General features: G+C 34.7%; 1 protein-coding gene across 2 annotated transcripts; it reads right to left on the bottom strand.

The window, feature by feature from the left end:
- Positions 1 to 2189: 2189 nt before the first annotated feature.
- LOC106339297 lies at positions 2190 to 5225 on the bottom strand. Of its 2 annotated transcripts, none has more exons than XM_013778085.1 (8): positions 4847 to 5225; positions 3954 to 4693; positions 3702 to 3864; positions 3425 to 3613; positions 3167 to 3340; positions 2952 to 3086; positions 2762 to 2875; positions 2190 to 2675 (listed from the first exon to the last, which is right to left on the bottom strand). In XM_013778085.1, the coding sequence occupies exons 2-8, from the start codon at positions 4616 to 4618 to the stop codon at positions 2337 to 2339; spliced, it is 1779 nt and encodes a 592-aa protein (XP_013633539.1). In that variant the 5' UTR covers positions 4619 to 4693; positions 4847 to 5225; the 3' UTR covers positions 2190 to 2336. The 2 variants fall into 2 exon arrangements, with proteins under 2 accessions (XP_013633539.1, XP_013633540.1); XM_013778086.1 differs by having other exon boundaries at positions 5074 to 5225.
- Positions 5226 to 12640: the final 7415 nt, after the last annotated feature.

Genomic DNA, 12640 nt, shown 5'->3' with positions numbered 1-12640 from the left:
TAACTGAGGTATGATAAACTTATCTTTCAACATGATTTGAAATTGGCGAGAAAATCTTGTAGATTCGGATTAGGTTCCAAAGAACTAAGTCGGCGCCGTCTGTTGTTTCTGCGAGTGTGGGCGCGTCTGATATCGGAATGACGAACGGTTTTCGCAGATAGATTCGTCTCGTCCAGAGCTTCAATTTGATATGTGGCTCGTCTTCTGGTTCCTCGGGGTTGGAGAGATAGATCGATTTGAAGTTCCGTCTGATTTAGGGTTTATGTGTGACGGATTTTAGGTTAGGTTTTGTCTCAGGGTCTAGAGACTATCGTGCTGATAACGTGTTGTGAACGAAGGGTTTGAGACTGAATATTTCGTGTGTGTCTGTATATTATTACTTAACCAAAGTGTTCCCTTATATAGGGGTTACAAGGAATATGAAAAAGGAAATTATCCAAAACCTAATACAACATGAAATAGGAAAAGATCTAAAACATAGAAAAGGAAAACATCCTATATCTAATGTCGGCCAAAGGATAGGCCGACTCTCTCTCCTCAGCCGCCGACTCTCTCTCCTCTTGGACACAGCTGTGGTTGGGCCTGGTCGTGGCCTGATGGACCATCTCTTCTTGTCTTGGTTAATGGCAATCCACAATGTTCATAACAATTTTTGATTTATTTATTTTTTGTGTTTTTCTTAAAAACCTCTTTATTGGACTCTCCAATGGAAGTGGTCTTAGAAGTATATAATTAAATTCTGTAGTGTCGAAGGCATCAGCAAAGACAGTACGATGACGTTCTAGACTACAAATAAAAATGTTAACTGTTGCAATTAGTCACAGAAACCTCACAAACCCAGAAGAAGAAAATGGAAACTTTATACAAAAGATTTTGTTCACCCTTTCTCCTCCAATAGTTTTCCATCTATACTTATTGGTGCCTCTTGTGACACTGTTGTTAAAAAGAGTTTTATTACTTCATAAGACGCTATATACAGTTTTCGCTAACAAAATATTCATTAAAATCCTTACAGCTAAATATAATCACTTCGATAAGACTTCGTTGTTTCAGTAGTAACAAGAGCTTCACCAAAGTCACAGCATGTTTGGCTTCAGATCACTCACATAGACCACACTTCCTTAAGAAGCTCATATCTTACATTCGCTACCACTTCACCTACTTGCTCGTCTTCCTGCTTCACCTTCCCATTGTGTCCTGAATTTAGTGATACATATAGACTTTGTCAACAACTAACGTAAGAGGAGAATCCAGCTCATCAAGCTCCTCGTCGCTCGTGTATCCTTTCTTTGTATTATAGACGGGTTCCTCGACATTCTAGAGATGTCTCCTCCTACCTCTGAAATTTTTTTTGCTACATTGGTTGATGTTGGAGGAATGTATGTAACAGGTGGAGCTGCATAAGGGAAGGTAACTCCTGATAACTTCTGATCCGAAATGCTCTGATGAAAACCACACAAACAAACAACAAAGATTATAGTGTCACCTGTACGGAATTTATATGTTACAAAAACTTCCTCAAATTAGTGAATATCAGGTCTTAGTTTGTGAATATGCAGAACCTTCACAACAGCTGTCTTCAAACATTTTCTTGAATTCAAATAGAACTGCAAAGCTAAGTGGGTTGTTTATGTGTTTCATACACTTCCACATAGCGTTTGGCAAGAGCTACTGGGTAAGAGTTGAACTGTGATTGGTGGGTTAAGCCAGCCCATGCAAAAGTGCAACGCATGGGCGACTCGCGCAGGTAGCAAGCTATCTTAATGGGCTTTCTCTCTCAAAAAATAAAGTTAATATCGGACCACATATCAGATACTAAACTGATAAAAACAGATACTACTACACTTGATCTTAGCCAAAAGGCCGAGAAAGGTATGATTTGGAGTGAGGCTAGGCTTTCTTTTTATACCATCTAGCTTATGACCCATGCCTCTCTATCTTACCGATGTGGGACTCTATTAATATCCTTTTCTATCTTATGACCAATGCCTCTCTACTAGTCTCCACAGATTAACTTTCAAGTTTCAACTGTCGGTTCTTTCCCATTGGTCACAGAAACTTCAAAAGAGTTCTTGGAAAGCAGAAACGGATAAAATTGGTTGTCCACTGAGTTCATACAAAACAGCCTTGAAATTTTCAGTGGGTTCATTCCATCTCTTTTGCTACTTATCAGTTTCTCTGTGTGAGACTGTTGTTAAAAGAGTTTATTGCCACTTCAGACGCTGTATTCATTAAAATCCTTACAGCTACATATAATAACTTGGAAAAATACTTAATTTGTTTCAGAAGTAACAAGAGCTTCACTAAAAATCTAAACATGTTTTGCTTCCAATCACTCACATCGACCATACTTCCCTAAGAAGCTCATATCTTACATTCGCTACCACTGCACCTACTTGCTCATCTTTCTGCTTCACCTTCCCATTGTGTCCCGAACTTGGTGATACAGACACTTTGTCAATAACAAATCTAAGAGGAGAATCCAGCTCATCAAGCTCCTCGTCGCTCGTGTATCCTTTTTTTTGTATCACAGACGCATTCCTCTTCATTCTAGAGATGTCTCCTCCTACCTCTGCAATTTTCTCTGCTACATTGATTGATGATGGAGGAATGTATGTAACAGGTGAAGCTTCATAAGGGAAGTTAACTCCTGATAACTTCTGATCCGAAATGCTCTGATGAAACCAAACAAACAACAACAAAGATTATAGTGAGTGTCTAAGAGCACAGAGTAAGAAAGAAGAATTTGAATTTTGTTTACCTCGGTGTTAAGCTCTTCTAAGACAGCTCCAGGGACATGATCAGGACAAAACTCATCAGGTGTAAAGTTGCAGAGTATTCTTTTGATCAGTGGAAGACTGATCGATGGACATACCTATGAATCAATCAAAGAAAAAAAGTCATTATGTTGATCAAGAACCTGAGATTCATATAGATATCAAAACAAGAACCTCTTCTCTAACGGATAAGTCCATAAGCATGTCTTTAGGGAGCATAAGTAGATCGCTAAGTTCGTTTAACAAGCTGAAGTACTTCTCATCTTCTTCTACAGAGTCTTCAGCGAGGCATCTGCACCAGTTTCCAATCTACAAGTGAGAGATTATAACATTCAAGAAACGTTCTTATGTGAAGTGAATGATATGATTCATGTTTCTTGAAGTTGTACCGCGTTTTTAAGCTGTGCCCCGGATCCAAAGCTTAAGTCTCCAGCAGTTATAGGCAGAACTTTGGAATCAAGAATAGGATCAGAGACAGGATCTGTGGGAATCTGGTGTTCTGATTCGCGTAGTATAGCGTTGAACATGGTTACATCAACTCTAGCTATACACTTCTCCATTACCTGTTAAAAGACAGATGACAAATAAGACTACAATAGCTTATTTATGCTATTACCTTGGACTTTAAAATTGTAGAGTATGAGTACCATTTTAGACAAGATAGGTAAGCAACCACACTCATGTCCTTCACCTCGCGTAGGACAAAGACGTGATAGTGCAACTTTGAAAGCGTTTTGCCATAAGCTAATTGAAAAGCTTCCTTTCTCTTGTTCTCCCATTAGTTTCTCATTCTTTTTACCGACATTTTCCGGGGATTGCATATGAGGAGTGAAGACCTGAAAGACAGGACAGAACAAGAAAAAAGTTTTGAGATACCTGAAAATGAAAAGATCTTTCTTAAGATTTCAATGAATGATACTTCACCTGCCACCAAACAGATTCAACAATTCTAGAGAAGATCCAGAACTCGACTTTCTCTAATGCTGGAGTGAAGGTTTCACTCCCATTTGATTTAGAGGTTTGCGTGAATGCATGTGAAGTAGTGATCTCTCTCAAAGTGATTATGTTTGATAACCAGAACGTTAATCTGAAACATAAGGAACCAAGAAAAAAACTGAGATAATCATGATCCTGAAAGCTACTAGACTCATGGTGTCAAGTTGTGTTTTGTGTTACCTGGAAACATCATTTCCGCAAGATTTAGCAGCTAAAATGAGACCAGAGACTGTGTTTCTAGCAACAGTTGCTCGCTTTTCTTGACTCCAATGTTTACAAGCTTGTATGTAGAGTCTTGAAACTCTTCTAGCAGGCGTGTGAAGCTTGTGAGCTGAGCTAGAGTGGTCTGGTACAACCGAATATAGAGAAATCTCGAGCGCTGCAACTTCTCTTAGCTCTTCTTCAAGTTTCTCAATTCTTGTCTCCAAACTCTCAACCTTTTGTTTCAATGCTTCGTCATACTCACTTGCCTCCTTCTCACTTCCACTACCAATGTCATTGTCTGAAGCATCTTCTTTAACTTCTTCTACCAAATGATCCGCTCTCTTATCATCATCAACATCCTTCACCAAACCATTCACACTCTCTTGTTTATCTGTGACTTCACTAGACTCTGAGTCTTGATGATTCTCGGAAGACCCATTCACTGCATCATCATTTGCTTGTGCGGTTGTAACACTTACTGCTTCAGAGACCTCAGCTTCTTCCTTAGCTTCTAGAGACTTAAGTCTTTCTTGCTCTAAAGATCTTTTAGCACCGTTCGTCTTCTGTGGCTTTTGATCTCTTCTCCCATTCTTTGTAGACCGATTCGACGGTGCAGTGTTAGATGTTCTTCCCTTCATCATATCACCAAACTCTCTTCACTTCTTCTCCTTTGCAGAAAATGCAGCAGTTACTTAACAACTTCCAAGTTAAAAAGCCTGAAAAGGAACAGAGGAAAATGACAAAACAATCAGTTGTGTATATTCCCAAGGCAAATTAGGATATAAAAAGGAAAACGACATTATTGGCACATAAAAAAAGATTTATATAATACTAGTACTAAAAAGGCAAGCAATCAAATAGATTCTCACAAGTTCCTAGTTGTTTATAGAAATGAGTGCATTCTCTTTGTATCTAGTGAATGATCACAAGAATGATTTTCATCATATAGATTTGATCAACCCACACAACTTCACTTCAAAGAAGTATGATCATGGTTCAGTTTCAGAGAGAAACAAGAAGAATGTAAAGTGCATAATATCGAAATATATGAAGCATAAAAAGAAGAAGAACACAAAAACAAGAACAAGAAAACAACTACTTCACTTGGGGATCACCAATACACCAGTTTCTCAAAAGAGCTTTCGTTATCTAGAAACCGTAAAAGCAACTTTATCTGGCTCGCGGGTTGCATAGGAGAACATGATTTAAATGAGAGGCATTTAATAACATTACGGACCGTGAAGATCGTGGTCGTTGTGAGTGATGCCGTTAATGTTAACCGGGCAGCTTTGTCGGTGGTTCAAGTGGTTTACCGAGAGTTGTCGGTCACATTGTACTCGTTTACTTTAAGTTAACCGATGCAATGATGATTGATGACTGTATTGTCACTTTCACTTTCGTCATTTCAGATCTTATTTGCCTTCCACTTCCTCAAACAGTGATTGTGATTCAGATTCGGATTTTTATGTTTTTATATCCACAAAGAAATAAATGTAAATATCTTTTGTTTATTTTAAGACAATGTAGAAGCATAACTTAGATGATTATCTATTTAAGGGGCTGTATTTATAATTTGAGTTTAGAAGTTTGTAGACAAGTCAAGAGAGAGTTTGGTCGACGACAAGAAAAATATTCTCTATGTTTCTAAATAATGCATGTTTTAGATTTTTTTCACAAATATTAAAAAAAATTAATATTTAACTTTCAATGCATTAACTTTTAAATTTATAACAATTTTCCATAAATTTAAACCAATAGCAATTCAATAAATCTAAAATTGTTAATTAACATTTTTTTAAGTTTACAATTCATTATTAAAAATACATAGAAAATTTAAAACATTGATTTTAAAAACAAATAAAAAGTATTAGAACATGAATTATTTAGAAACGCAGAGAGTATATTAGAATACAACAAGAAAATAGTGTTTGCTTCAATAGAAGTCAATTTAAATGAGTAGTAATACCGACATAACGCAAATGATGTTTTTGGAACTAGATGCAAACAATTTAAACTAAATACTATCATCGATGCAGCTAGCAACAACAATAAGTAGAGCAATCATAAGGAGCTAACAAATATTCAAATAAATTAAATGCCAACTTTTTCAGTTGAGCCTATTTGGTCAAACCATGAAAATGTGGCAGGGTATGCTTGGAAATGAAATTACATGATTCTAGCGTGTTACATCCTAAAAATTGCTTATATGATTACCTACAAGGTAGACTTTTAAGCTATTGTCATGAACTTTCTTGAGGCTTCCATAACCACAAAACGAAGGTTAGAACTTTCTATAACAAAAACTAGTTTAGTCTATTGTAGACTCTCCAGTAGCAGTAGGGGTAGGCGTTCGGATTCGGATCAGGTATTTCGGTATAGAAGTATAGAACATGTTTGGGTATTTCTACATTTCCGGTCGGGTTCAGGTATTTTAAGTTTAGGTTCAGTTATTTTGGGTCGGGTTCGAATATTTAAATTTTGAAGGAAAAAAATAAATTATTCATTGTTTAAATTTTTTTTATTTAAAATATATACTTTTAACTTAACTTGGTTTCTAATTTTTAATAGATTAAACTATAAATAGGTTTGAAAATAAAACTTTAAAAATATAAATACACTAATTTAATTGTTATTTTAAAATTTTGGATGCAACTTTTGTTAATGTAAGAAACAAGAACTTGATATATATTTTAAGTGAATAGCAAATATATATTTTTTTTATTTAAAATATATACTTAAATGATATATATTTTGAACCATGAGCAGAATCAATATAAATATTTTGAACAAAATTAAAGAAGTAAACTTGAAATATATGGTCAATTATTCATATGTTCAGTTATATTCGGATATCCATTCGGGTTCGGATATTATCCATTATTCGGATATCCAATCTCTCCTAATTCAATACCCGTTCGAGTATTTTGCTATTTCGGTTCGGGTTTTTTGGTCGGGTTCGGATACGTGTTCGGATATTGGGTAAAGCGTCCACCACCCCTACTCTCCAGAATATCACTGAAGTGAATCTAGATAAACTCAATGTGCAGGGTCATAAGACAAGGGACTAACAATAAACAGCTTTACAGAAACAAACCAGACCATAAATGAATCATACAATGTAACTACTAAGCACTTTCTCCAATATATAGCCCTCAAAAGTCATAACGACAGGAAGTTAGAGACAATGAATCTCAAGATAAACTGGCAAATTGAAAAGAAATCAAATTTAAGGAGTTATAAGTAAGGAATTATAAATAGCATAAAATATAGGAGAGGCTTACAATGACATTGTCTTGTCTGCTAGGATGATGAACCACAACTTTCTCAAACTATATAGAAGCTGTTTCGAGTTTAGTCTTTGTGTTTGAATACGCAGAGCATGGATTCCTACGTCATTCAGGACGTATTATGGTTAATGGGCAAGAATCTGTACTGCCCTTGAGTCTAAGGTTGAAGATTGGAAAAGAGATTGCTAATACAATGACATATCTTCACTTGGCCTTCCCTAAGATCATTATACATAGAGACATTAAGCGTGTATTACACTTTCTCTGAGATGCTGCGAGGAGAGAGATGAAGACAGACTGAAGATGATCCAAGTAGCTAAAGAACTCAAACGGATTGAGTGAATAGAACACTAGATTCTAACATCTAAAGTCTGAGACGCTGGAAGATACAGCCAAGTGGACAAGGAAATTCAGACTCATGATTGAGATCATGCTCAGACTAAGTTAGATCCTCTGTTATTGAACTATCAATCCAATCATTTCCTTCTGAAGTTTGCAACTCAGAAGGATAATTTGGCATGAAATAAACATATGAAACTTCATCGGAGGTTATAAACACTTAGGACACAGAAGGTGGAAACAGAGTACTTAAGCGTTAAGCGATCCTCTTCGGATAATTCGTCCAACGTTACAACTACGGTCATGTAACAGATTAATTAATCTCACGTTCATTTTGGAGTTTCCCTGTGACAATCTATGTTATGCATGTATGAATTTAAAACTTAGCTTTACAGTCCAAGAACAGAGAGGATCTCTAACGTGATGTCTGAATCCGCCTGAGTTCTTTAGCTACATCAATCATCTTCGGTATGTATTAATCTATCTTCTCACAGCATCTGAGATCAAGTGCAACACATGCTTCCACTTTAAATCATTGACCACTTGTCATGTCTTTCTCCATATTTTTATAACACGGATCAATCACTTCATGAAGCATCCTAATAGTTTGAGAAAGCTGACGTGGTTGCTCATCCGAGCAGACAAGAGAAAATCATTGTAACCTCAACCACTTTAGGTTCGATACCTTTATCCGCAAGGTACCTCATGTAAGTTATGTTTTCGATAATGCCTCTACCCCACCACGTAGGAAGCCCCTCGAAGGCGATGAAACAAGTGGGATCGAAGTTATTGGTGGCTGTAAGAAGAAAAGGTACGTAGAGATGATGTTCCAAAGATGATGGAAGTGGCAAAAGAACTAAAAAGGATTGAGAGATGGGCATAGAACATATTTTGTAAACTTTATTGGTCAAATCTGTAATAAATACAAAGTGTAGTGTCAATTGAGATATCTACAGTGGAAGGTAGATCGTTATTGTAAACTTAGTAAGTAAATCTGTAATATTCTAAAATATGTGGGTTAAATTAAATTATCTTTGTAGTTCGTAAGAAGAACTAAATAAAACTACACTCTTTTGCAAAGTCAAAACCGACCCAAAGTCCCTCATTTTCTATTAAAAAAAAAACTTCTTAGTAATTTCCCCTTCTAGTATTGGTTTTGTGATTGTTGGTGAATAAATCGTGTTCGTTTAATAAGTGAAATATTAAATGTCGATTATTAGTAGATTTTCTTGATTTTTGTTTTGTATAATCACCAGGGGTCTCAAAATGAGTTATAGCTCATGATCAAACAGCTCAGCTCGTTTTTTCATGAATACGATCTCTATATTTTAAGTTCATTTAATAAATGAGTTTAATGATCGAGATTAAATTAGATCACGAGTTATATGAACGATCTTTAATGAACATGTGCTGACTCATGAGCTTGTTCATTTTTATATTTACAATTATATATAATATTATATATAATATTATATATATATATATATATATTATATTTGGATAACTTCTATTTTTTATGTAAAAATATATATTTTTTATATTTTCATATTTATCTTCTAAAATTAAAATGTCAAACCAAATCTTCTTAAAAGATAATATCTATATTAATCATATTTTTCTTCTAAAATTAAAATGTAAAACATACATATAAAACATTGAAGATGAATTGTTTCAAGACTCTCACGAAGAATATGGATTTGGATCATTGGTTTTGTTTTAATTTAATTTATATTAGGTGTTGTTTTTTTTAATTTTTGTCATGTATTGGTTTTTATTTAGTATTTAATATTTATGTTTTGGATTTTTTAATATTTAAATTTTGAACAATATTATAGAAGTTATTCTATCACTATTTTATTTTATAATTATTTTATAATTATTATTTTTATTTAGATCACGAGTTAGCTCATTTAACTCATGATCTAGATGATCTGAGTTCGAGTTTACATATTGAAGTTCATATAATAAATGAGCTGAGCTACCTTATGATAGAGCTGAGCTCACTATGAAATGAGCTGAGTTGAGTGAGGTAACTCATTTTGACACCCCTAATAATCACTCGCATATGAAACTATTTACAATTTGGTCCTTAAATCTGCTTTTTGTAGCAAAGGAAAACCATTTATTTTGAATTTGAAAATCACCTGATAAAAAAAACTGATGATGTAGCAATGGAGTCTAGTAACGTTTATATCTTTCCGCTTGAGTCCAATAATTTTTTTTTGTTGACCAAAAATTAATAAAATAAATTCATTAATTTTGGTAAAATTGGGATGGCTCAGCTTAGGCATGGGCGTTCGGATACCCGTTGGCGTTCGGATCGGATTTTTTGGGTTTTCGGATTTACGCTCTTAGGTCTCATACTAAAATTTTATTAGTACAGCTCGGGTTTGGATAATAACAATTCGGATTCGGTTCAAAATTGTATTGCGTCCTAAAACCCATAAAGTAATCATATATCGTACGGATTCGGGTTATATCGGTTCGGTTCGGATATAACCGAAGTAAAAAAACAAAATTGTTGAACCAAAACATAAAGAAAAGCATCTAAATTAAATAAAAATTAATCTATCACACATAAAATTGATAAAATAACAATAAAATGTTAAATCAAGCATGAAAACAAACATCATTTGTAAACAATATGTATTATTTTATAGAGAGTAGACTTTTTATTTTAATGAGCAAATTATAAAATACTTATTTATTACTAATTGGTACTTAAACCATTTATTAAAATTTTAATATTTATTATTATATATCATATTACCACAAATATTGAATTTAATAATTGAAATACTTATATATATTTCAAAATATTTATATTGACTATTAATTTCGTATTTTCCGGGTTACTCGTTTGGGTTCGGTTAATAACATTTCAGGTTCGGATATTTTTTGTACCACCCTACAAGACCCGTTCGGGTATTTTTACATTTCGGGGGGATAACGGGTCGGATTTTTCGGTTCGGGTTCGGTTCGGATTTCGGGTTCCGGATTTTATGCCCAGGCCTAGCTCAGCTAAAGTAAATGGTGAGAGTTTGTTACACAATCATAACCCTCTTCCACAAGTCTTCTTCTTCAAAATCTCCCATCGAAGCTTTCCTCTCTGTCTTTAATGGCCAATCACAAAGATCAACGCACAAAACCTCCCAAAGGTACCTGTTTTAAGAAACTTCCTTGTTGCTCTATCGAACTAGACTTTAGGTTTGGGCATTCGGGTCCCAATCCAGTTTTGTCCAATAGGATTTCGATTTTTCAAATTTATCGAAATCAGCCCCATTCGGATTATATGAAAGTTCGGTACCGGTTCGGGTTCTGTCGGGTTCAGGTCGGGGTTAGTACATCTTCAACGAACCCGTACAACCCAACTTTCGGGTTCGGATCCCAATAGGTTCTTATGTTTAAAAATAACTAATTTGTATCCACTTTGTAACAAAAATATGTAAAATCGGTTTTCGTTTAAAAAATACCTGATTAATACCTATTTTGTAACCAAAACATAAGTAAAATCGATTCAAAAATAAAAAAGGAACATCACACGTGATCATTCAAAATCAAACGAAAGGTAAACATAGTTATTGATAGAAAGAAGACCAAATCAATGAAAGCATAAAACGAAAAACCAAGTTCTCATGAAATGAATAACATTATTAAATGAAAACAAAACTAAAATCTAAGAACTTCAAGCTTCAACCGCCACCTTCAACCATCAACCTTCATATAATAGATAATTATTTCAGATGTTCAATAATATCATAGTGTATTTTGGATACATATCAGGAATTGAGATCATGTTTGCTACAAGTTTTTTAAAAAAAAATTGAATCTTTCGGGTTCTATCGGGTATCCATTTAGGTTCGGGTTCGGTTCAGATAATACTCATAACCCGAAATACCATAAAACATGATCCATTTGGTATTTACGTCGGGTTCAGATCGGTTCGGATTCATTTTTATCAGTCGGATTCGGTTTATTTGCCAGCCCTACTAGACTTTGCGATCGTAGTTCTCCAGTAGTTTTTAGGGATTCCGATTAGGAAAATTTAGGTTACAAATTCCACTTTTAGAAACGACTGATTAGAGTAATAATCGTACACCTATTTGTGATCTTAATTTTGTAACTCCTCTTGATGCAGAAGATCCACCGAAGACATCAATCATTGAGAAGATGATTTCTGATTCTACCAAAGTATCTAAGTCAGAGGCAGAGGTAGATTCCGAGTTCGTAAAAACTCCAGCATGTACGTCTGTTTAGATCGCAAGTAACTTAGGGCTTGATTCCTCTGCTTTTCTTGAATGAAACTGAATGATTGATTGATTGAATAATAAGTTTCTTGTGATCTTGATTATAATTTTTTTTAGAAACTCCAGTTAGCGTGTAACATCTCCATTGCAATCTCCAGTAACTTGCTTCAAAGTAGGATTAGCTACAGATTCCTCAGCATTTCTTCTTCTTATTACCATTGATTGAAACGATTGATTAGCAAACCACGTTCCTCGATTGAGCCATTCAAAGATAATCTAGCATTCACTTGCCCATGTGGAAACAAATTCGATGCTCAGAGCAATCTAACCACTCACCCAAAAAAACTGCACAAGCGTTGAACTTCCTACATGGATAGAAGAAAAGAGGGAAGAGAATCATTTCACAGGATACAACATTTATGACCATAACATAATCCTGAAAACTTGTTGGAAAACATTTACAAATGAGCAATTATGAAGATTATGCTGAAGAATGTAGTTGTTAGACCGTTTCAGCTTATGGTGCCAGCTTGGTGAGCCAAAAAAATTATACTTGCCTCTCAGACTTCGTTTCATAACCTATAATAATAACACCCCTTTCACAGACTTGCATGAATAGAAAATAGAGAAAAAAACAAAAATAGCACTAAATCAAGTTTTTGTTCCCAAACTAGCATTCAAGGTCAAAAGTCACAAAAATGGCACTTAATGTTTTATCAAAAGTCACAAACTTAAGGTTTAGAGTTAAAGGATGGGGTTTAGGATTTAGGGTTTAGGGTTTAGGGTTTAG

The sequence above is a fragment of the Brassica oleracea genome, chromosome C4 (genome assembly GCF_000695525.1).
Source record: "Brassica oleracea var. oleracea cultivar TO1000 chromosome C4, BOL, whole genome shotgun sequence".
Taxonomy (NCBI): Eukaryota; Viridiplantae; Streptophyta; class Magnoliopsida; order Brassicales; family Brassicaceae; genus Brassica; species Brassica oleracea.
This window is presented reverse-complemented; position numbering and strand designations above follow the sequence as displayed.